This window comes from Erinaceus europaeus, chromosome 20 (assembly GCF_950295315.1).
Source record: "Erinaceus europaeus chromosome 20, mEriEur2.1, whole genome shotgun sequence".
Classification (NCBI taxonomy): Eukaryota; Metazoa; Chordata; class Mammalia; order Eulipotyphla; family Erinaceidae; genus Erinaceus; species Erinaceus europaeus.
In genome coordinates this window covers 1,736,704-1,759,781 of record NC_080181.1, presented here as the reverse complement: position 1 = coordinate 1,759,781, position 23,078 = coordinate 1,736,704, and the positions used below count along the sequence as shown (strand labels likewise).

The following is a 23,078-nucleotide window of genomic DNA, read 5'->3' as shown; positions in this document are numbered from 1 at the left end:
ATCAAACAAAAAACTTCTCATTAGCTCTCAAATTATTCTAGCTTTTCTGAGAGGATAAGAGGCAGAGAGAGGAAGAGAGGACGGGAGGCACGACAGCCCTGCCCACCACTGTTTGTGAAGCTCTCTGCACAGGAGCTGGAGGGGGGGGGACCCAGGACTTGAACCTGCGTCTCTGTGCATAGATGTGCATGGCCTGCCAGGTGAGTCACCTGCTGCCCCCTTCATCAGTTCTAATAATGAAAAAGTAAGAATCCCAAACAAGCAAAACTTGTACTTTCCTCTCACTGACTCATGACGAGAAAGGAGGGAGGAGAGAGAGAACAAATGAAAGCGACTAGATTTTTGTTTTTGTGCTTTAATTTACAAAGAATTAACATACATTTAAAATAAAAAACTTGGGGCCAGGTGGTGGCACATAGTTGAGTGCACATGTCACACTGCACAAGGACCAAGGTTCGAGCCCCTGGCCCCCACCTGCAGGAGGAAAAGCTTCAGTAGTGGTGAAGCACCCCTCACTCGATTTCTGGCCATCTCTGTCCAATAAATAAATAAAGATTAAAAAAGAGAGAGAGAGATGGGAGTCAAGCTATAGCACAGTGGGTTAAGCGCACGTGGCACAAAGCGCAAGGACCGGTGTAAGGATCCCGGTTCAAGCCCCCGGCTCCCCACCTGCAGGGGAGTCGCTTCACAGGCGGTGAAGCAGGTCTGCAGGTGTCTGTCTTTCTCTCCCCCTCTGTCTTCCCCTCCTCTCTCCATTTCTCTCTGTCCTATCCAACAATAATGACATCAATAACAACAACAATAATAAAACGACAAGGGCAACAAAAGGGAATAAATAAATAAATAAATAAATAAATAAATAAATAAATAAATACACTAAAAGAGAGAGAGAGAACATGTGGCACGAAGTGCAAGGATTGGCATAAGGATCCCAGTTCGAGCCCCGGGCTCCCCACCTGCAGGGGAGTCCCTTCACAGGCAGTGAAGCAGGTCTGCAGGTGTCTGTCTTTCTCTCCTCCTCTCTGTCTTCCCCTCCTCTCTCCATTTCTCTGTCCTATCCAACAACGATAACATCAATAACAACAACGATAACTACAACAACAACAAACAAAAAAAAACCAAGAACAACAAAAGGGGAAAAAAAAATAAAACCATTGTACATAAAACAAAACAAAAAACAACCTTGGGGTGGTGATTGCTTACCTGGTAGAAAGCAGATATTACCTATGTTCAAGGACCCAGGTGTAAGGCCCTGGTCTCCACCTGCAGGAGGGAACCTTCACTAGCAGTACAGAAGGTGTCTCTCCTCTGTCTCTCCCTCTCTCTCCCTCCCTCCCTTCTAGAATAAAAGGAAGAAAGGAAGGAAGGGAAGGAGGGAGGGAGCTGGGGAGGTTCCATAATGGTTATGCAAAAAACAAACAAACAGAACCCTTGCATTCCTGAGCTACTAAAGGTCTCAGGTTTAACCAAAACAAGATCTGAGTAGTACCCTTGTTAAAATTAAGGAAAAGAAAAGAAGAAGGGAAGAAAGGAAGAAAGAAAGCTGCCAGGAACAGTGGCATCATCAGATACCGTGCCCCAGTAATACACCTGGTGGCAAAAAGAGACTTTTGCATAAGCTGGACTGATTTCTCGACAGTCTTTCAAGAAATCTTTTCTTCAAACAAATAATAGTGAATCTGGGTTGGTTTCAAAGAGCCAGCTTGAATCAAAGGAGTCCTGCTTAACAAATGTGATGCAGCCTGAGGATGTTAGGAGTCAAGTACCTCAACCACTGACAAGCAGCAGTATGGCTGCCTCTGGGCAGGAATCATTTTGCTGGCTCTGCAGAGGCCAGCATTGGCTTCCACGGCTCTGCCCTCCCCACTGCTTGTCTATCTCTGTGGCTGATTGCTCCTGTAAAGCTGAAACCCCAGGACTGGAGCCTCCGGTTCTCCCCACCTTCTTGCTCAGGGCAACTGACCCACTGCCGTGGCCTTAGCTTCAGCTTCCGCTGTCAGGGGGCCCTTTAGGTACCATCCCCAACTTCTTGCCTAATCTCTGGACTTACATATCCAGTTGCCTGTAACCTCAAGTTCACACCACTTCAAACAACCACGTCCAACGCAGAACTCTGATCTCCTGCCTGCCACCCCCCACCCCTCAACAGAGCTCCCTCTCTCCTTTCGCGCCATTCTCCGTGTCTGGCACGATCTAAGCAACCAAGCAGGGAAGCTGGAGACCCACCCTGAGACCTGTCTCCTCTCTCTAGGTATTCAACCTCCAGTTCTACCAACTCCCCCAAACACTGCCCAGAGCAGCCTACCCTCCCTGGGAAGGAGAAAAACACCCTTCGGCCTACTGAAGGGCAGCTCAGTGAGCAGGCAGTCCTTCTGCTTTGTGCCAACCTGGGCCTCTTAGCAAATGCACATGAACTCCTCAGACGGGCCCACACGCTTCCTCTTTCCTGTGACGGCTGGCCATAACCTAAGAAGCACCCCCACATCTCGTGGCCTGCTGGACTGCCCCTGCCCTGTGCATGGAACCACCAGTGGTCCAGACTAGGGAAACAGGCACTTCCCTCAGACTTCATGGCGTTGGCAAGATCTGTATCCAGGTGGTTTGGCTGCGTCCTGTCACTAATGTGTCAGGAACGTGGACATGCACAGGAAGGGGGCATGTCCTCTATGCTTCTATCCCCAGATCCCAGCAGAATGTCTAAGCGGGAAGCACAGACCTGTACTTACCAGTCCTTTCAAGACAGACCCTTAATTCACACAGTACCACACCCACGGAGCAAGATTGGTGCCAGGGTAAGGAATGAGACAAATATCCCTGATATCACAATGGTTTGGGGTTCTCCCAAGATTGATTCTATCACAAAAATTCGATCTCCAGCATTCGTTTTTCTCAAGGATAAATTAGATTCACACTAATTCAAATCAAATTTAATTTCTTTCATTATGTAATGAAATCATGCTTGGGGTCATACAAACAAGACTGAAAAGCATCGACAGAGGTTTTCCCTCCATTTCCCCTTACTTCTGAAATGCCAACCACCACCCTTCACCCCATCTGACCCAAACCACTCCTGTTGCTAGCAACACAGGGAAATTGGATGCCTGTCCAGGACAACCAGCACCCCGGCTCCCTTTCTTTTCTTTTCTTTCTTTCTCCCTTTCTTTTTTTTTGCTTCCAGGGTTACTGCTGGGACTCGGTGCCTGCACTAAGAACCTACCACTTGGGCGTCAGGCGGTGGCACAGTGGGTTAAGCGCACGTGGCGCAAAGCACAGAGACCGGCGTAAGGATCCCGGTTTGGGCCCCTGGCTCCCCACCTGCAGGGAAGTCGCTTCACAGGCGGTGAAGCAGGTCTGCAGGTGTCTATCTTTCTCTCTCCCCTGTCTTCCCCTCCTCTCTCCATTTCTCTCTGTCCTATCCAACAACGACAACATCAACAATGGCAATAATAATAACCACGAGGCTACAACAAGGGTAACAAAAAGGGGGAAAAATGGCCTCCAGGAGCGGTGGATTCATGGTGCAGGCACCGAGCCCAGCAATAACCCCGGAGGGGAAAAAAAAAAAAAAAAAGAATCCACCACTCCTGGAGACCATTTTTTTCCCATTTTGTTGCCCTTGTTGTTAGATAGGACAGAGGAGGGGAAGACAGAGGGGGGGAGAGAAAGACAGACACCTGCAGACCTGCTTCACCGCCTGTGAAGCGACTCCCCTGCAGGTGGGGAGCCGGGGGCTCGAACCGAGATCCTTATGCCGGTCCTTGCACACTTTGTGCCATGTGCGCTTAACCTGCTGTGCTACTGCCCGCCCCACCCTGGCTCCCTTTCTAAGGGCTGGTGTTGCTGAGAGCGCCTCTGTCTCCCCAACGCCACCCATACTAAGTGCTCACTCACTCACTCACCCTTTCATGGACTGGAATGTGTTTGTCTCTCTTTCCCATCACAGCTTATGCTGCCCGAAGGCATTAGTGACCATATTAAGCCAGTTATTAGGGCCCCTATGAGGCCTAATATAATGTTCACAGTGAAAATAAGTGTGAGAAAAAGCTGGTGACAGTTTCCTGGAATGGGGATATGTACTAACTAGACTCTAATGTTCCTCTAAAATGTTAACACAGAGATGAAAATGGGAACAGGAGGCCAGGTGGTGGCACACCTGGTTGAGTGCACGTTATAATGTGCAAGGACCCACGTTTGATCCCTCAGGTCCCCACTTGCAGAGAGAAAGTTTCACAAGTGCTGAAGCAATGTTGCAGGTGTTTCTCTGTTTCTCTCCCTATTTTCCCCACCCCTCTCGACTTCCGGCTGCCTTTATCCAATAAATAGAGATAAAATAAAGAAAAGAAAAGAGAATAGTACTAGTAAGTGAAGCCTGGCTTTAGACCAGGTCCACAGGTCAGGAGAAGTCCTGGGGGAGCAGGGAGAGCGGGGGACAGGGTCTTACATGGGCAGCACAGGACCCCGTGTAAGTCAGCACCTTACTGTGCTAACAAGGACCACGACTACCGGACCAAACTATGCAGATCTTACCAGAACACACCGCTACCTTCACTGGCTACAGTGACTCACGCTCTGATACCCCGGACCTAGCTTCAGAACAAAAGGAAATCTTGCTTATGAGACTTTTCAATGAAAACATTTCTAACAGTGCTGCACCAGCTCTTACATATTTGAAAATAAATCTGTTAATTTCCCACAGCACAGAAAATATCCAAGTGGAATTCTGGACCATCGTAAATGTTTGCAGCCGTCTCCTCCTGCAGGAAGTCACAGGACCTACCTGGGGTCTGTTTTTGAAGTGCCAGGAAACAAGTCCTCTTCCTCATCTGACTCATCTGCTTCAATCACCTGGGGGGGCAGGGAAACAAAACAATACCTAGTTTTAGGGAAAGGAAAATCTGCATAGAAATGTACATCACCAAAGCTTTGTTTCCACTGCTTTTGTTACATTCAAAAAAAAAAAGTGGGGGAGCGGGAGTTGGGCAGTGGCATACCTAGATTATCACACATATAACCACGCATAAGGGTTCATATTGGGGGGGGCTGCACAAGCGGTAAAGCAAGAACTACAGGAAACCCTCTCTCCCTTTTAACTTCTCCCCCTCCCCTCTTAATTCCTCTGTCCTGGCAAATAGAAAAAAAAAAAAAACTAAGTTTTTTTTTTTTTTTTAAACCAGGAGTGGTGTATTTGTTGTACAGACATTTGAACCCCAGTGATAACCTTGGTGGCAATTAAAAAAAAAAAAAATCAGAGTGGTCCGGGAGGTGGCGCAGTGAATAAAGCATTGGACTCTCAAGCATGAGGTGCTGAGTTCAATCCCCGGCAGCACATGTACCAGAGTGATGTCTGGTTCTTTCTCTCTCTCCTCCTATCTTTCTCATTAATAAATAAATAAAATCTTAAAAAAAAAAAAAAAAAAAAACCAGAGCTCTATGTAGTGCCTCCTGTGTTTGCGCTCACTCCTCTCCGAGCTCCACAGGAGCCTGGGTGCAGGAGGCAGTGCTGTTAGGAGGTGCAGGACCCACACAGGGCTGGGTGTGAGTAAGGAGCCAGACCATCAGTGCTCAATACTCAAATGGGATGGGAACGGTAAAGACATTATTTACTTTATTTGATAGGACAGAGAGAATTTTATAGGGTACGGGGATAGAAGGTGACAGACACCTGGCTCACTGCTTCACCTCTAGTGAAGCTTCCCCCCCTGCAGGTGGGGACCGGGGTCTTGAACCTGGGTCCTTGCTTTGTTAACACTGGCACTTGGCTAGGTGCACCACCAACCAACCCCCGGGACAGAAACTCTGTATGGCTGCACGGTCCTGTTTGGAAATGTGTAGTGACAGTGCCGTGAGTGCAGTGAACCTGGGCCTTTGTGCGCTATAATGTGAGCACTTAACCAGGTGAGCCACTGCCTGGCCCCTCTAGTTATGGATTTCTAATCATAAACTTTATTATTTTATAGAGAACATTCCAGCTAAGCAGTAAAGTTCTCTCCAGCTCCAATGGTTCATACTGCTCTTTGTACTTACATTATAGAACAAACAACTGCCAACTCATAATGCAGGAAGCATGATTTTCTTTTTTGAAATAGAGACAGCAATTGAGAGGGAAGGGGGAATCAAAAGGAAGGAGAAACACCTGCCACACCGCTTCACTGTTCATGAAGCTTTCCTCATGCAGGTGGGGGCCGGGGGCTTGAACCTGGGTCCTGGGTCCTTGTGCATGGTGACAGGTGTAGTCTACCAGGTGTACCCACTGCCCATTTCCAGAAGCACAAATTACTAAAACAACAAGTTCTTTTTTTTTTTTTACCTCTGAATAATTCTTAGTAGCAACATTTCGGGATGGCTGCTGCCTTGTGGATTTAAACACTATAATGAAAAATATAAAACACACACTATTAAACAACACTTAAAATAACAAAAAATAAAGCACATTTCTTTAATTTACAATCTTCTAAGTCTTAGCTATAAAAAAAAAAAAAACACCTTAAGCAATTATACAACTGTCTACGTTTTGTTTTTAATCTGAAGGGAAGTAGAATCAGATGCTCTGTGTGTCAAGGCCTCGCCACCAGTCCCACAGGCTCCTGGTTGATCTGAAATACAGAAGCAGGCGGTGTCCACTGACCCGCTCCTGCAGCCTGCTCTAAGCACACGGGCTCACCTACTGGACTAAGCTCCATACACCCAGGTCTCCCTCCAAAGCTGCCAGCATCTCCCTGTGGCTTCATCAGGAGGCTGTGGTTTCCAGAGATTCCCTGTCCTCACTTATGTTAAAGATACACACTACTTAGCACAGTCCAGCAGGGAGTCTAGAAAGCAGCATACTTCTGTCATCCCATGGCAAAGCTTTCCCTTCAGTATTTGCTTTACAAAGTTGGTTAGAAACATAACGGTCTGTGGTCCAGGAGGTGGCACAAGTGGTAAAGCTGTGGACTCTCAAGCATGAGGGCCTGAGTTCAATCCCCGGCAGCAAATGTGCCAGAGTGATGTCTGGTTCTCTCTCTCTCTCCTCCTATATGTCTCATAACTAAAAAGAAAGAAAAAAAGAAACAAACATACGGTCTGAGTCCAACCCCAGACACCATCTGTACCATTGTACCAGCTGTGATGCTCTGGTTCTCTCTCCCCCTCCTCCCCTCCCTTACAAATAATAAAGTCTATCTTTTAAGATAAGGAGGGCGGGAAGAAAGAAAGGAAGACAGATGGCATTGGGGTCCAGAGGAAAAAGCTTACTGTGTAGACCCCATGAACAGTCCAGGGTTGAGTCCAGGCACCATGTGGGAGAGCCAGAGCACCAGGGGAAGCTCTGGGGCTGTGGTATCTCCCTTCTCTACCTGAATGAAACTAGAGTCGTGAAATGTCACACACGAGGGTCCCCAGCTCATCAAAACAAAACAAAACACATACACAAAAAATTGTCAACTACTTTACTATCTTATCCTGTCTTCCTCTGGATACCAAAATCTAGGTAACTTTGAAGCAGCCAGCCAGAGGGTTTTCTCCTGAGCTTAACTGTTTCCTAGTAACAAATCTGTCCACCCAGCCCTCTCCAGACAACTCAATCAAGCAACAGGGTACGAGGAGGAAGGAAACACAGGCAAAAGAGACCTGGGAAAAGGTAAGTGCTCAAAGAACCACACAAGTCCAGAATCCTCGTAGGCAGAACACTCATCTTTCCATGTAAGCTGAATTTGTGACTTGTTGGTTTAACATTCCCCACCATCCTGAATGTCTCCCCGAGGAGAGAGAGAAAGGCAGCAGAGTTCTTATCACACCACACAGCTGTCAGCCTCACTTTGTGCTGTCCTGAGGCCGCCACAAGCAGACAGGTCTGCCTCAGAGAACCCGGAGAGGCAGAAGCAGACAGGTGGCAGGAGCCAGTGCTCAGCCCAGTCCAAGCAGAGTACGCACCTACTGTGCGCCAGGCTCTGGGCCCGCAGGGACAGCAGGAACTCAGCGGGCCCTGTCCTGGGCTCACAGAGCATGGGCCTGTCTGCACCAGAGCTGGAGAGTGAGCAGGCCACACTCTGACCCCAGAGGCCTGCTCTTCCCTCCAGCTCCACACCAACCCCTTTGCCTGGAACACAACTCAGGAACTCCTGGCTTTTGCGTTAACTTGGCTTAGCCCTGCAGTCTCTTTTAATAAGTTTCTTAGTGCTATTAGTTAGAAATGATCACGCATGTTAACTTGTGAACATTTGAAAGCACCAGAATGGGCCTTATCATCTCTACACAAACAGAAGCTTTTGTCCATGTAATCAGTGGGTAACAGAGAAGACTTGGATGTCTCTGAGAAACACATGGCACAGTGAAAGGGGCTCACGTTAGAGAATGAGGCCATGCGTTCTAGAGATGATGACAGATGGGGTTCTAGACGCAGAGGGGGCCCCCATGAGTGTTCCAGAGAAAACAAAACACCTGGATCTGCTTTCTGCTTAAAACAACCCAAGTTGGTCTGTCAGGCATCAACAAAGCAGAACACTACTTAATGGCACTGAAGGGCTGACAGGTGACACAATGAATGACTGACAGGCCCGGGGGCTGGGTGGTGGTGGCACAGCAGGTTAAGCGCTCGTGGCGCAAAGCACAAGGGCCAGCTTAAGGGTCCCGGTTTGAGCCCCCAGCTTCCTACTTGCAGGGGCGTCACTTCATAAACAGTGAAGCAGGTCTGCAAGTGTCTATCTTTCTCTCCCCGTCTTCCCTATCTCTTCTGATTTCTCTGTCCTATCCAACAACAACAATAGCAGTAACTAATAATAACAATAACAACGATAAACCACAAGGGCAACAAAAGGGAAAAAATAGCCTCCAGGAGCAGTGGATTCATAGTGCAGGCAGTCCCAGCGATAACCCTGGAGGCAAACAAACAAACAAAAACTAATTAACTAACAGGCTCAAACTGAAGGAAACTGGAATTAGAGACACAAGAAGAGTCGCTCTGCTGAGACCCCCCACCCCCCACCCCATGGGAGCAGTGCTGGACCTGGCGGTTCTGCAGCGGAGAGAGCTGGCAAACGCCAGCCAACTGTAACCCGACAGAAGCCAACTCTACAATGACCTGAATATTGCCATCAAGCTTCCCGAGCTTCTCCCAGCATCTCCCAGCATCTCTGTCATCATTAATCCACCACCCAGTGGTCTCACTGTGTTGTTAATGTTCAGAGGCACCAGCAGGCCGGGCTAGCTTCGCGGGGGTAGACAGAGACGACCAGAGACTCGGGGACACACAGCTGGGCTGAGAAGCTGCAGTTTAATCTTTATTCATGAACGGGCAAATCACCACACCATGTGCTTCCCTATCATTCTCCCTCCGCGGCTGCTGCTGGGACTCTGGGCGTCCTTAGCATAGGGGGCGGGGAGAAAGCGGGGCGAAACTAGCAAGGGCCAAACTATTTCTCTCAGAGGTCGGGGGAAGGGGAGCAAACCAACACAAAGATGCCAACATCACTGTGACTTAGCAATCCCTCTGGAAGGAAATAGCCACCTTTGTCTAAAAGTAAGGGATTATAAAGTGATTCTCTTTCCTTTCTTTCTATGTGATAGGATACACTGAGAGGGAAGAAGACAGAGAGAGAGACACTTGGAACACTGCTCCACCACCCAGGAAGCCTTGCAGGTACGGGCATGAACCCTGGTCCCCACCCACAGTAACCTGCGGCACCACCGCCGGGCCACTCTAAAGTGATTTCCCCCCCTTTTTTATTGTTGTAGTTATTATTGTTGTTGTTATTAACGTAATCACTGTTAGATAGGACAGAGAGAAATGGATAGAGGAGGGGAAGACAGAGAGGGGGAGAGAAAGAGAGATACCTGCAGACCTGCTTCACTGCCTGTGAAGCAACTCCCCTGCAGGTGGGAAGCCGGGGCTTGAACTGGGAGCCTTCTGCTGGTCCTTGGCTCCACATGCGCTTAATCTGTTGCGCTACCGCCCCACTCCCCTAAAGCAACTTTTAAGGCTCCCAGTCTCCAACAGCTCTGATGAGTGGAAAATCTTTGAAAGAATAATCGACTATGTGACCTCAGTCATGCTCAGCCTGACCTTCTGCACAGCGGCCTCCAAGGAGTCCTTTGCCGTCTGCACTCACCGTCTAAGATGGACATGTTTCTAGATGTTGACGCAGCGGCCTTTGAACCTCGGCCTCGTGTGGAAGTCTCCAGACCAGAGGCTGCAGTAAAAAAACAAAGCCAAATGGAGGTAGGTAGCATAATGGTTATGCAAACAGACTCTCATGCCTGAGGCTCTAAAGTCCCAGGTTCAATCCCCTGCACCAACATAAACCAGAGCTGAGCAGTCCTTTGGAAAAAAAAAACACAAAGCCAAAATGAAATCTCAATGAAGTCATGGCATAGCACAGTTAACATGTAAGACACACGTGACAGAAGAAACATCTACTCTGATCAATCAATCCTCAGAGACCACACTGCTCACAGAAGACCCATTTGGATCACATCACTCAGATTAGTTTTAAAAAATAGTTTGTAAAGATGATGAGGATGATTATTACTAGAAGGCAATCATTTCTAGTGAACAATTATTAACTAGAGCACTGTCCATCTCGCCAGCTTTCCTATGGTAAAAACTCGAAGAACCCTTGGGATGGGTTTTCCTAAGGAAGCAGACAGCACTTTCTGTGGCTGGGAGCACTCAGTGGCAAGCTCACATCAAAGCCAACAGTGTTCCTAACTAGGTTAGTAACTGCTTCTAACATCCACACTGCTTGGGGGTCGTCTTTTTGAGTAAGAGTGTAAGCATGGAGACTGTGAGCAGTGATACTCCTTTGAGTTGGAGACTTTCTGCTGCCAACACCATTGCCAGTCTTTTTCCTCGAGAGCTCAGTGGCCTCACTTCTATTTTGTACATGTGAGAGTAAATCAAAATGACACGTGCCCTTTAGGTCTGTGTGAGAAACACTGAAGTTCTCGAGGAAAGAGCACAAGAGCCATCGAAGCCCTGTGTGAAATAAACAGACACTCATGGCTCAACCATGTCACAGCTGACTTTACACCTGAGGCAAACACGCTGCTAAGACAGACTCAGAGCTGGGAGGGAATCCACGCGGGAGAGCACACCCACTGCTATGCACAAGGGCCTGGGTTCAAACCCCCAGCAACACATGGGAGCACCAAGCAAAGGGGAAGCTCCACAAGCAACGTAGAGAGCTGTGGAGCCCTGCCCCTGCCCCCCCTCCTCTTCTCTCTCTCAGAGTAGGAGGAGGAGGAAGAGGCCACTAGGACTCATGGAAGCATGTATCCAACGGGGGGAAATATAAAATGGCTCAACGGACAATGGCGGTGAGCCGGCCTACAGTGTTTGGAGGAGTGTGTGGAGACTGACCCCTTCCTCGCTGAGAGGCCCCCCTGGCCGCAGAGCTCTGCCCTCTCCCTCCTCTGCGCCCTCGTCCCCGGCCTCTTCCTCTGCTCGGGACTGTGGCTGCCAAGCTGTCGTCATCGGAGTCCTCCGCCATCTGCTCGGCCATGTCTATGCTCAGGAGGTCATCGGTGCTGAAAGCAAAGTCTTCTGACTGAGATCGCAGGGCCCTGGCCCTCGTCATGGCCTGCAAGGGACAGTGGGGGCAGGCAGTCAGCAACGTGTATTTCATAGGGGGTGCAGAGCTGTTTTTCTGTCTTTTCGCAGAGACAGAGAAATAGAGGGAAACACCTGCAGCACTGCTCATGGAGCTACCCCCCTGCAGGAAGGAGCCAGGGACTCGAACATGGAAAGTATGTGCTCTACCGTGTGTCACCACGTGGTTCCAGAGTTTTTATAAAAGATTTATTTTATAATAAAAAAAAGGGCAGTAAGCAAATGTGTCAAAAATAATCAGGTGGAATACATCAACTGAAGACCTAACTTCAACATTTTTTAAATTTTCTTTTCTTTTCAGCAGAGCATTGTAAAGCTCTGGGTTATGGTGGTGCCAGGGATTGAACCTGGGACTCTGGAAGCTCAAGTATGAGAGTCTTCTTGCATGCCACTATGGTATCTTCTGTGATCTTCATCATCTTTGAAAGGTTGATAGATCTTATATATTTATTTACTTTTAAATTACCTCTATTTACTTATTGGAGAGAGACAGTCAGAAACCAAGTGGGAAGGGGATGAGAGGAAGAGAGAGAGAGAGAGACCTGCAGCCCTGCTTCACCATTTGCAAAACTCTCCCCCTCCAGGTGGGGACTAGGGGTTCGAACCCAGGTCCCTGTGCACTATAAATGTTTGATCAACCAGGTGCGCCACTGCCCAGCCCCAACATTGTGGGTTTACTTGAGTAGCAAGGCTACCCAAAACATTGTTTCTGTTACCTAGAATACCAACTTAGTAAGGTGAAATTTCATTTTATATTTAGAAGTACTGCAAGCAGTATTTCGACTAATAAGGAATATGCTCACTCCATCACCCTGCCACAATCAAGTACATTTAAGACAAGAGCAAAAGGAAAGAGACACATGGATTGAAGTAGAGTAAGTAGCTATTCTTGGGCTGGAGTGACAGCACAGCAGTTCTGCAAAAAGACATTTGGGCCTGAAGCTCCAAAGGTACCAGGTTCAGTCTCCAGCACCACCATATGCCGAAGCTTAGCAGTATACTGGTAAAATAAGTAAATAAAGATAATCATAGTGTGGTTCAGGAGGTGGCACAGTGGGTAAGGCACTAGACTCTCAAGCATGAGGTCCTGAGTTCAATCCCTGGCAGCACATGTTCCAGAGTGATGTCTGGTTCTTTCTCTCTCTCCTATCTTTCTCATATATAAATAAATAAATGAAATCTTAAAAAAAAAAAAAAAAAAAAAGATAATAAAATAAAATAAAAAAATAGCCGTACTCTGCCTGCCCTGCTCAGTCCCACCCACTACACTCAAGTCTTGAGCCTAACCCACTCAGAAGAAACCTACCAGATACTCTAGCTCAGAAATCTGACAAGCACAGCTTTCCTGCTGTAGCAGGAAAATTACCTCTCGGACTTCATCATCTTCTTCATTGGTATTTTTTTGTCTGCTTTCTCTGAAACGCCGCACCTGGATCACAAGAGAGTAAACCACAATTATTTTTGACACAAATATGTCAATAATAAGCGACAATAACTTGCTCATTCCTGCTGCCAGGTGTGAGACAATGGACTGAAGTTCATCAGCAAACATTCCCAGTATAACCAAAGAGTCAAGAATGGAAATAGAGCTTGGTCTCACCTCACAAAAGATTGATTAGAAGAACATATCTCAGGGAGTCGGGTGGTAGCACGGCAGGTTAAGCACACGTGGCGCAAAGCGCAGGGACTGGCATAAGGACCCCGTTCGAGTCCCCGGCTCTCCACCTGCAGGGGAGTCGCTTCACAGGTGGTGAAGCAGGTCTGCAGGTGTCTATCTTTCTCTCCCCCCCCTCCGTCTTCCCCTCCTCTCTCCATTTCTCTCTGTCCTATCCAACAACAATGACATCAATAACAACAATAACTGTAACAATAAAACAAGGGCAACAAAAGGGAATATTAGAAAAGAAAAAAAAAGAACATATCCTAACAGTGACTCACACTAAAATGTCAGAAATGTGTCCTCAGGAAAAGTGGCTCAAAGCAAAATTATATTACCTCTTGCCAAAACGTCTCACCAGTCAGACTGCAGAGTCTTCTAATATCCTGTGTGTGCTCTACTTCAGTAAAACAGAACTGAAAACCCCTTCAAGAGGCTGAATTATGTGTACCGCTGTCTGGTCTCCAGACAGGAGGCTCTGTGAGATAAAAGCTGACAGAGGGCTCTGACGACACACTTGATTCAGCAGGCCACTGGGACTCTGGCCGTGTGCCCGCCCAGTCCTGAAACCGGAGGAGTCTAGAGGCCTGGCCAAGATTTTCTGCTCAGAAGGCTCTTACAGGGCCCACTGGTGGTGCACGTTATAGTCTGCAGGAGTCTCTCTGTCTCTGCCTATCTCCTCTTTCCCTCTCAATGTCTCTCTATCCAAAATATGAATAAAATAAACTTTAAAATGTTTTTTTGATATTTATTTATTCCCTCTTGTTGCCCTTGTTTTTTATTGTTGTAGTTACTATTATTGTTGTTAATGATGTTGTTGTTGTTAGATAGGACACAGACAAATGGAGAGAGGAGGGGAAGACAGAGAGGGGGAGAGAAAGATAGACACCTGCAGACCTGCTTCACCACCTGTGAAGCAACACTCTGCAGGTGGGGAGCTGGGGGCTCGAACCTGGATCCTTAAGCCAGTCCTTGCGCTTTGCGCCACGTGCACTTAACCCGCTGCGCTCCCAAAATAAACTTTTTTAACAGAAGATTCTGACAATCCAGTTGTGTAGTTGGGAAAGAGCTCGTTTATTTGACAACTCACTCAATACTTACTGAGCACCAGCTATATAGCAGGTGCGCGTATGGGAGCTGAGAACACAACCGCGAGTGAAGTAGTGAAACCTGCTGCCCTCAAGAAGCTTCCAAAATGTGTCCAACCTGTCTAGTGACCAGCACTCGCTCGCTCACTCTCTCACACTGACTGGAGCTCCTTAGCAGAATGCTAAGTACTGGCAGCTCCTGGTTGAGCAGCTGCACTGGGGAGAGTTTGGCAGAAAGCAAGATGTTTAAGATTTGCCCTGAAACTCAGTCCTGGAGGTGCTGGCTGCTTCTCGGGAGGGTTGAGCTTTCTTGGCCTCATATGTGGATGACTAATGTTACTGGGTACCAGTGGGTACCAGTGATACGTAAGGCTCTATTCTAGACATGTACAAGACATTCCCTAATTTAATTCTTATTTTAAGGCAATTGTACAAATGAGGAAACAAAACAAATCAGAGATGTGAACAGCAGCTTGCCAACAAGAAATGCAGAGGCACTCGTAAGCAGACTGGACTTCTCCACCCAGCCGTGGCCCTCACCTCCTCATCAATTTTATCCTCCAAGGCATCGATGTGGCGTTCTTTGAGGAATCGCTGTGTTTTTTCCAGCTGATATTTCACTAATTCCTCGATGGCATCCTTTTCTTCCTTGTCCACAAATTCCTGTACTGCTTCCCCCATTCCTCTTTCTGTCAGCAGTGAGAGCTGCACATTCTGTAAGATGGGCACAAGTCACCGAGGCAGGAAATATAGCACCCCTTCCTCACAAAATACTGATAATTCTAGGTCAACCGGAAATTACAGAGAGTTACCAGGGAGAAAAGAAAGGTTACCACTGGGGGGGAATAAAACAGAAAAATGAAGAGCAACTAGACCAGCCGACAAACTCTACAGGTGAGAAAAGGTAAAGTCAAACTAAGAGGCAGGAGGAGAGCACAGGACAGAGGTTTAAGTCGCTGGTGGCTCAGAGACTGGGATGACCAGCATGGTGGGCAAACCCTGAGGATGTCCACATTCTGATCTTAGGCACCTGTGGGGAAGTGACATGGCAGGAAGAATTGAGTTTACAAGCTCACCTTCTCTGCAGTCTGAAAATACTGCTTCACAAGGTCTTCTACCCTTAGAGTTGTTCCTTCTGAGGGCTTTGTGAGGAGTTTGGCAAAGTTGATCTCTTCTCCTAAAGAGGAGTAAAGAAAAAGCAGCAACGTCCACTGTCAGGACAGGTGCAGCCAGCTCATCGGTGAGGTGAGCACTGGGGCAGACCGCAAGGCACTCCTGACAGACACGGCCTGACAGGGTCTCCACGCACGTGCGTGTCTCTCAGGCATATGCAAGTACACATCCTTGCAGAGCGGCTGGGGTCAAAACTTCCTTCACGGGAGGTCAGGAGGTAGCTCACTTCCCAGGGTGCACTTCACCAGGCACGAGACCCGAGGGACACACGGGGGCACTTTGTGGGAGCCCCAAGCACAATAAAGGCACCAGGAGTGCTTTGACTGTCTCTCTCCAATATTTACAGGAAAAATCGCAACAGAACAGAGATAAGAGTCTCTCTCTTTGAAAAAGATTCCACTGGGAACAGTGGCACTGCACAGGCATGAAGTCCCAGGGAAGCCTTAAAAGCAACACTAACCCCAAGCACAACTCAAAACAGAAACCTAGCCTCGACCCTCCTATAACCACTACTATTCTTAACCCCAATATTAAACCGGAACCTAACCATAGCCACTCCCTATCTTTCTTTATTTTAATTTATTTCTATTGACACCAGCGTTGTCTCTGCTTGGTGGCAGCACTACAAACCCACCACTGCGGTCATTTTTTTTGGACAGGACAGAGAAATTGAGAGGAGAGGGAAGATAGAGTGGGGAAGAGAAAGACAGACAGCTGCAGCCCTGGCTCACCAATCGTGAAGCCCCCCTGAAAGTGGGGAAGAGAAAGACAGACACCTGCAGCCCTGGCTCACCAATCGTGAAGCCCCCCTGAAAGTGGGAGTGGGTATTTGAACCCAGGCGCAGCGCTGCCTGGCCTCACAACTCCCTGCTCCTATGTCTGCTTTACCCTAACACAGATGCTGCCCCTTACAAAAAGACAGACTGACCGGAACCTAACTCAAACCCTGCGCCTGGACCCCCAAGCCAAAAACCAAAAAAGGTTCTGAGCAGGAGGTCAAGAAGCATCCTGACTGCCCAGCCTCTGTTCTGCCGACGGCTCTGCAGTGTGGGGCAGGCTCTGGGGCTGGTGCAGGGATTACAGGGCCCGCCTACCAATGACAGCCAGCAATGAGACTCAGAGAGGCAAGAGCGGGAGAGAGCATGGTCACAGACAACATGAGCAGGTGCAGCAGGAGAAGGAGAACTGCCAGCAGAGGAGGCAGAAGAGGCAGGAGTCGGGGGAGAGCTTCAGAGTCCAAGGCTCCACTTGCACAGCTGTGAGGACTGGCAAAGTCTTTTATGAAATCCAGGACAGGAGCATGAACGTTCCTGCCCAAAGAGGAGGCTGACACTTCACTGTGCCAGCCACTAAGAGGACCACAGAGCACCCTGTCCTCACCCAGCTCTGGGGCAGCACTCACTCCTCTCACCGCAGGGGCAGCAACAAACAATGAGGGGCCGGTAGAGGGCAAGGACCTGGGTCCAGCTGTGGGTGGGGGGCTCACAGTGGTGGAGCAGGGCTACAAGCGCCTCTCTCCCTTCCCCCCTGCCTTCTCAATTTCTCTGTTCTATCAAATAAAAAAGAAAGAAAAAAAAAAGGGGGTGGTGGCCACAGGGAGTGGTAGATTCACAGTATAGGCACCAAGCCCAGGCATTACCCTTGGTGGTAATACAAAAAACTAGCATAAACAATAATAAATGTTTTCAATAAAACACAAATGGGCCACTGTTTCCACTGAGCAGTTTATGCATAAACAAGAGAAGTTATTAGAACAAAACTGACTATGGATGAAACAATTAATATGAGGCACTATTGCTATAGTCTGTAGTCTTTTTTTAAAAAATGGGTTAGGCTGGGAAGACAGCATAATAGTTCTGGCAAAAGACTTTCATACCTGAGGCTCTGGTCTTTCTTCAATCGTTTTCTCTCATCAAAATAGATGAAAAAATACAGATATATGATAAATTTCCTTAACTTTTTAAGATATATTTTATTTACTTGGGGGGAGACATATGGGGCGTCTGATCAGTGGTGCCAGGGATTAAACTCAGGCCCTCATCTTGCAAGTCCAGAATTCTAGCACCGTGTCATCTCCTGGGCTGCCATGTCCCATATTCTCACAGACACTACTCTCACAAAATTTCGAGAAATTCAAGACCACTTCAATTCATAATTAAATACATCAAAAAACAAATAAGTAAAATTTATGGCATAAAAATATAATTCTGGGGGAGTCGGGTGGCAGCGCAGCAGGTTAAGTGCACATGGCACAAAGCTCAAAGACCGGTGTAAGAATCCTGGATCGAGCCCCCGGTTCCTCACTTGCAGGGGAGTCACTTCACAGGCGGTGAAGCAGGTCTGCAGGTGTCTATCTTTCTCTCCCCCTCTCTGTCTTCCCTCCTCTCTCCATTTTCTCTGTCCTATCCAACAACGACACCAATAACAACAATAATAATAACTACAACAATAAAAAGGGCAACAAAAGGGAATATATATACATATATATAAATAAAATTCTGGGGGGGCTGAACAATGGCACACCCAGTTGATTGCAAACATTACCATGCACAAGGACCCAGGTTCACCCCCCCCAAACACCTGCAGGGGGGATGCTTCATGAATAATGAAGCAGTGCTACAGGTGTGTGTGTGTGTGTGTGTGTGTGTGTGTTTCTCTCTATCCTTCCAAATAAAGTAGAAAGAAAGGGAAAAAAAATACAGAAAAAAGTGACTATTGGGACAGGTAGATTCATAGTGCCAGCACTGAATCCCAGCAATAACCCTACTGGGGAGAAAAAGGGGGAAATATATATATGCATATTCTAGGACATGGATTTCCATATCCCACTACCACCTCTTACCCCCCCAAAAAGACCAGTACTCTGCAACTTATTAATAACCAAAATATTTCAGATTGAATGAATAAATAAACAACTGTTAATGATTTGATTCTGAAAAAAAAAAAGAAGCCCATTAAATCTGGGCTAATAAAAACTAGGTGGTTGGGCAGAGGAGACAGCATAATGGTTATACAAAAAGACTCTCATGCCTGAGGCTCTGAGGTCCCAGGTTTAATCCCCAGCACCACCATTAGCCAGAGCAGAGTAGAGCACTGGAACACACACACACACACACACACACACACACACACACACACACTTACCCGTGTGCTCCTTTTGTTCTCTATGCCTGAAAAAATGTATAACATCCTTTGGATTAGCTACTCGGTCCACAAATTTCTGGCTAAATCGAAGAACGCTGAAAGGTTCAAAACCTCCACTGTAGTCCACCTGTGCACAGAACAAGCAGTCAGCTTTCAGAAACCACTCCTTCAAGGAAGTGCCTAGAACAGACACTTGTTCCCCAGGAGACTCCTCCAGAAATCTCACCACTCTTTAAAAAAAAATTAAAACAACAAGGGCAACAAAAGGGAATAAATAAATATTAAAAATAAAATAAAATAAAAATCTTAATCAGTTTATTTATTATTAGAGACAGAGAGAAATTGAGAGGGGAAGGGAGATAGAGGGAGACAGAGACCACTTATGAAGCTTCACCCCTGCAGATGGGGACCAGGTGCTTGAACCTGGCTCCTTGTGCACTGTAATGTGTGCACTTAACCAGGCGCACCACCACCTGGTCCCTCACCACACTTTTTTCTGAGAGTTATAATCGCTTTCTGAAGCAGCTGTTCTCAAGCACACTCTGGGACTCAGCACTGTTCCCCAGCTGGAGCAGGGCAGCCTGCCAGCCTCCTTCACACTCCTGCCACCACAGGAGCAGTGGATTCCTAGTGCTGGCAGGAGCCCCAGCGATAACCCTGGAGACAACAAAAAAAGACCTGTTGCTCTTGGCTCTGAGTGAATCAACACTTTCACTTGTAGCTCTGTAGCTGAGGACAGATGACAGAGAACATAAAGGCATGTGACACAAGAGAAAGGAGAAGGAGTAAGTGGTTTGACATTCCAGAGCGAAGGGGCTGCCACCTCACAGGGTGAGGAGGTGTGTGTGGGGGTGTTTGCCACAGAAGCACTGAGCAGGCTTGAGGGAGGCTGTCCGGCTGAGCTTCACTGATGGGAGACAGACGACCAGGGACTCATGGTTGAGCTGTACGCAGTATCTCTTTATTCATGCAGGACGCAGCGCAATCTATACCAAGCTAGACTAAACTAACAACTAACTAAAACGAACAATGTTGTCTTTATATATACTTCCCAAATAGGGTGTGAACAGGATGTGAAGCAGAGAGGGTGGAGAGAAAAGTGACTGGTGAAGATCAGGGTGTGACAAGGAGAGGGGGTGGAGCAGGTGAGAATTCTACCACTAAACCACCAATGCCCTGGAGGGAAGGTGGTGCTTTATGTAAATGTAAAAGTGATTTATGTAAATAGACGGCAGTGGTTATGTAAATAGAATGAAGTGGTTATGTAAATAGAATGCAGTGTTAAGCAGGGGGGATTTAAACCAAATGAAACAGAAGGGGTTTTTAAAAGCATACCAACAGGAGGCAAGTGGGAGGGGGCGAGGGCAGAGAAGCATAAAAAGAAGATCAGAGGGAGTTGGGTGGTAGCGCAGTGGGTAAAGCGCATGTGGCTCAAAGTACAAAAAATGGCATAAGGATCCTGGTTTGAGCCCCCGGCTCCCCACCTGCAGGGGAGTAGCTTCACAGGTGGTGAAGCAGGTCTGCAGGTGTCTGTCTTTCTCTCCCTGTCTTCCCCATCTCTCTCCATTTCTCTCTGTCCTATCTAACAACAACGACGACAATGACATAAATAACAACAATAACTACAACAATAATAAACAGGGTCAACAAAAGGGAATAAATAAATATAAAAAAAAAAAGAGATCAGAGACCTATCAGCCTGCTAGACAGGTCTACTTAGAAAACGAGAGGGAGAAATGGAGCCTGTCAGCCTTTGGCTGTGGAGGGCCCAGCAGGCACACCTTTGCCTCCCTGCGGTAGTGCTGCTGTGACCGCTATGGCTGAGTGTTCTCCTGCCTCTCTCCTCTGAAAATCAATGGAGCTTAATGCACTCACACACGACTCACCCGCAGTCGGATCAGAGGCTTCTCTGGCTGTCGAGGATTTCCCAGACGCTCCCGCTCTGCATTTTCCAGCATTTCTTCAATCTCAAAAATCAATAAAATCTTATTTTAAATTGGTTTTGGATAGCAACTGATATTCCAACCACCAGGATTCTCCCAGGTACAGATTCTCCCAGGTACTTATTTCCTAGTTCATTTAACACCCTTTAAAAGACAGCTTCTCAGGGAGTCTGGCGGTAGTGAGCGGGTTAAGCGCATGTGGTGCAAAGTGCAAGGACCAATGTAAGGATTCCGGTTTGAGCCCCCGGTTCCTCACTTGCAGGGGAGTCACTTCACAGGTGGTGAAGCAGGTCTGCAGGTGTCTGTCGTTCTCTCCCCCTCTCTGTCTTCCCCTCCTCTCTCCATTTCTCTCTGTCCTATCCAACCACAACGACATCAATAACAATAATAAGTACAACAATAAAACAACAAGGGCAACAAAAGGGAGTAAATAAATATAAAAAAAAGATTCCAAAAAAGGAGTAAAGATTCAACAATGACATCAATAACAACCACAATAATAACTACAACAACAATAAATAAAACAACACGGGCAACAAAAAGGGAAAATAAATGAATTAATGAATAAAGTAAAAAGATTACTTTAAAAAAAAATAAAGGGAAGAAAATAAGTAATGCACGTTTTTCAATTATCTGAAGTTACCTTATCTGCAGTTGTGCAAGGACACATTTTTTCTTTACTTTCATTTTTGTTGGCAGGGACAGAAACTGAGAGGGAAGGTGAGATATAGAGGAGAGAGAGGAAGAGGACACCTGTAGCACTGCCTCACACTTGTGAAGATTTCCCCTGCAGCTGAGCAGCAGGAGGCTGAAGCCCAGCCCCTGCACATGTTAACACGAGAGCCTGACCACGTGTGCCTCTTCTCGGAAGCTATGCAAGGCCATATGAGACTTGTAAGCCATCTGCAGACAAAACGCTGCTCCATGTCATTGTACAGAGGAGACCAAGTTCCAAGGAGGTGCTAGAGTCCTGCACACGAATGGCCTACACAGAGGGCAGGTACCTTCACAGGGCCCATCTCAGAGCTGAACTCCAGCAGTTAGAAAGCTCACACACTGGAGGCAAGATCTGCCTTGCTTTTGTCTTTGTAAAAACTATGGGTAAGCATTGTGTAGTGACTCGGACCTCTTCAAGTCTGACATTTCAGAATTAGGGCCTGAAAAAACTTTTTTGTTTGTGTTTATAAGAATGAGAATAAAGGGAGTCGGGCAGTAGCACGGGTTAAGTGCACATGGCGCAAAGCACAAGGAGCAGCGTGGGGATCCCCGTTCAAGGCCCGGGATCCCCGTTCAAGGCCCCGGCTCCCCACCTGCAGGGGAGTCGCTTCACAAGTGGTGAAGCAGGTCTGCAGGTGTCTGTCCTTCTCTCCCCCTCTCTGTCTTCCCCTCCTCTCTCCATTTCTCTCTGTCCTATCCAACAACGACAGCAGCAACAACAAAAATAACCACAGCAATAAAACAAGGGCAACAAAAAGGAATAAATAAATAAATATTTTAAAAAAAAAAGAATGAGAATAAAAACCCAGAGTGTCACTCAGCTCTGGTTCTGGTATTGCTGGGACTGAGCCAGAGGTCTCTGGGCCTCAGGCATGGAAGTTCTCTGCTGTAATGCTGAGCTGTCTCCCCAGCCCTGGAGCCGTGCCCTTAAGCTTCCTAGAACCAGGGTGCCCAACAGAACTTCCTGTGCTGCAGTCTCCCACCTGCACTGCTCAGAGGTTGCCATTAGCGTCATGCACCTTACAGAGCCCCTGAAATGTGGCTGGTCCGGCCGGGCAAGGAGCTGGAGCTCTAATTTACTGGGATGCAGCACACTGGACAGCTGCATGTGCTAGGGAAACCATGTTAGCACAAGTCTGTAACAAGTTGTTCCAAGTCATTCTTTCAACCCAACAAGCACTAAGAAACACCTGCTCTCTGCTGAGTGTTAGATCCGGTGCAGAGATAAGAGAACGGCTCACTTGGAATTCAGAAGAAGGGCTGCGTAGAGTCCAGAGTTAAAAGCCCAGCACTTGCATGCCTGAAGACCCAGAGGCCACAGGCTGCACCCCCTGCACCACCATAAGCCAGAGCTGAGCAGTGCTCTGGCCTCTCATCATGAATGAATGAATCTTTTTTTTAGGAGGCTGGGAAGAGGCTGTGAGTGAAACTGAATGAATGATGGAAGTGCAGAGAAAGAGGCACTGTGACACTCCTAGCATCTGCCTTGCTCTCTGGGCTCATGGCCTATCACAGACCACAAGGTTTAAGTGAGACCGACGTTGTGGCTGTCTGCACAGGTGGTTTCCTCTCAGGGGACCTGAGGCAGCTTGCGTTAGCTGTTGTAACTAGGGAGTGAGCTGCTCTTGGCACCTAGTGGGCAGAGATGAGAGGGGGCTCTGATAAACATCCTACAAAGTACAGGACAATCTCCCACAGCAAAGAATGAACTAGGCTGCAAGGCCAGCTGTGACAAGACTGAATGCCTGTGGCTCCCTGACTCAGGCCTGGTA

The 23,078-nt window shown here is 47.6% G+C and overlaps 1 protein-coding gene across 5 annotated transcripts in view; it reads right to left on the bottom strand.

Annotated features, from left to right (window-relative positions):
• MRE11 (MRE11 homolog, double strand break repair nuclease) overlaps positions 1-23,078 on the bottom strand; it is a 51,427-nt gene that overhangs the window by 7,001 nt on the left and 21,348 nt on the right. For all 5 annotated transcript variants that reach the window (XM_016192916.2, XM_060179667.1, XM_060179666.1 and 2 more), the window contains 9 exons: positions 20,533-20,613; positions 18,647-18,773; positions 15,406-15,506; positions 14,870-15,043; positions 12,951-13,013; positions 11,336-11,555; positions 10,086-10,166; positions 6,308-6,366; positions 4,778-4,845 (listed from right to left, as the gene is read on the bottom strand). In XM_016192916.2, the coding sequence (XP_016048402.1) occupies positions 4,778-4,845; positions 6,308-6,366; positions 10,086-10,166; positions 11,336-11,555; positions 12,951-13,013; positions 14,870-15,043; positions 15,406-15,506; positions 18,647-18,773; positions 20,533-20,613 (974 nt within the window). The remainder of the gene's footprint in view (positions 1-4,777; positions 4,846-6,307; positions 6,367-10,085; positions 10,167-11,335; positions 11,556-12,950; positions 13,014-14,869; positions 15,044-15,405; positions 15,507-18,646; positions 18,774-20,532; positions 20,614-23,078) is intronic.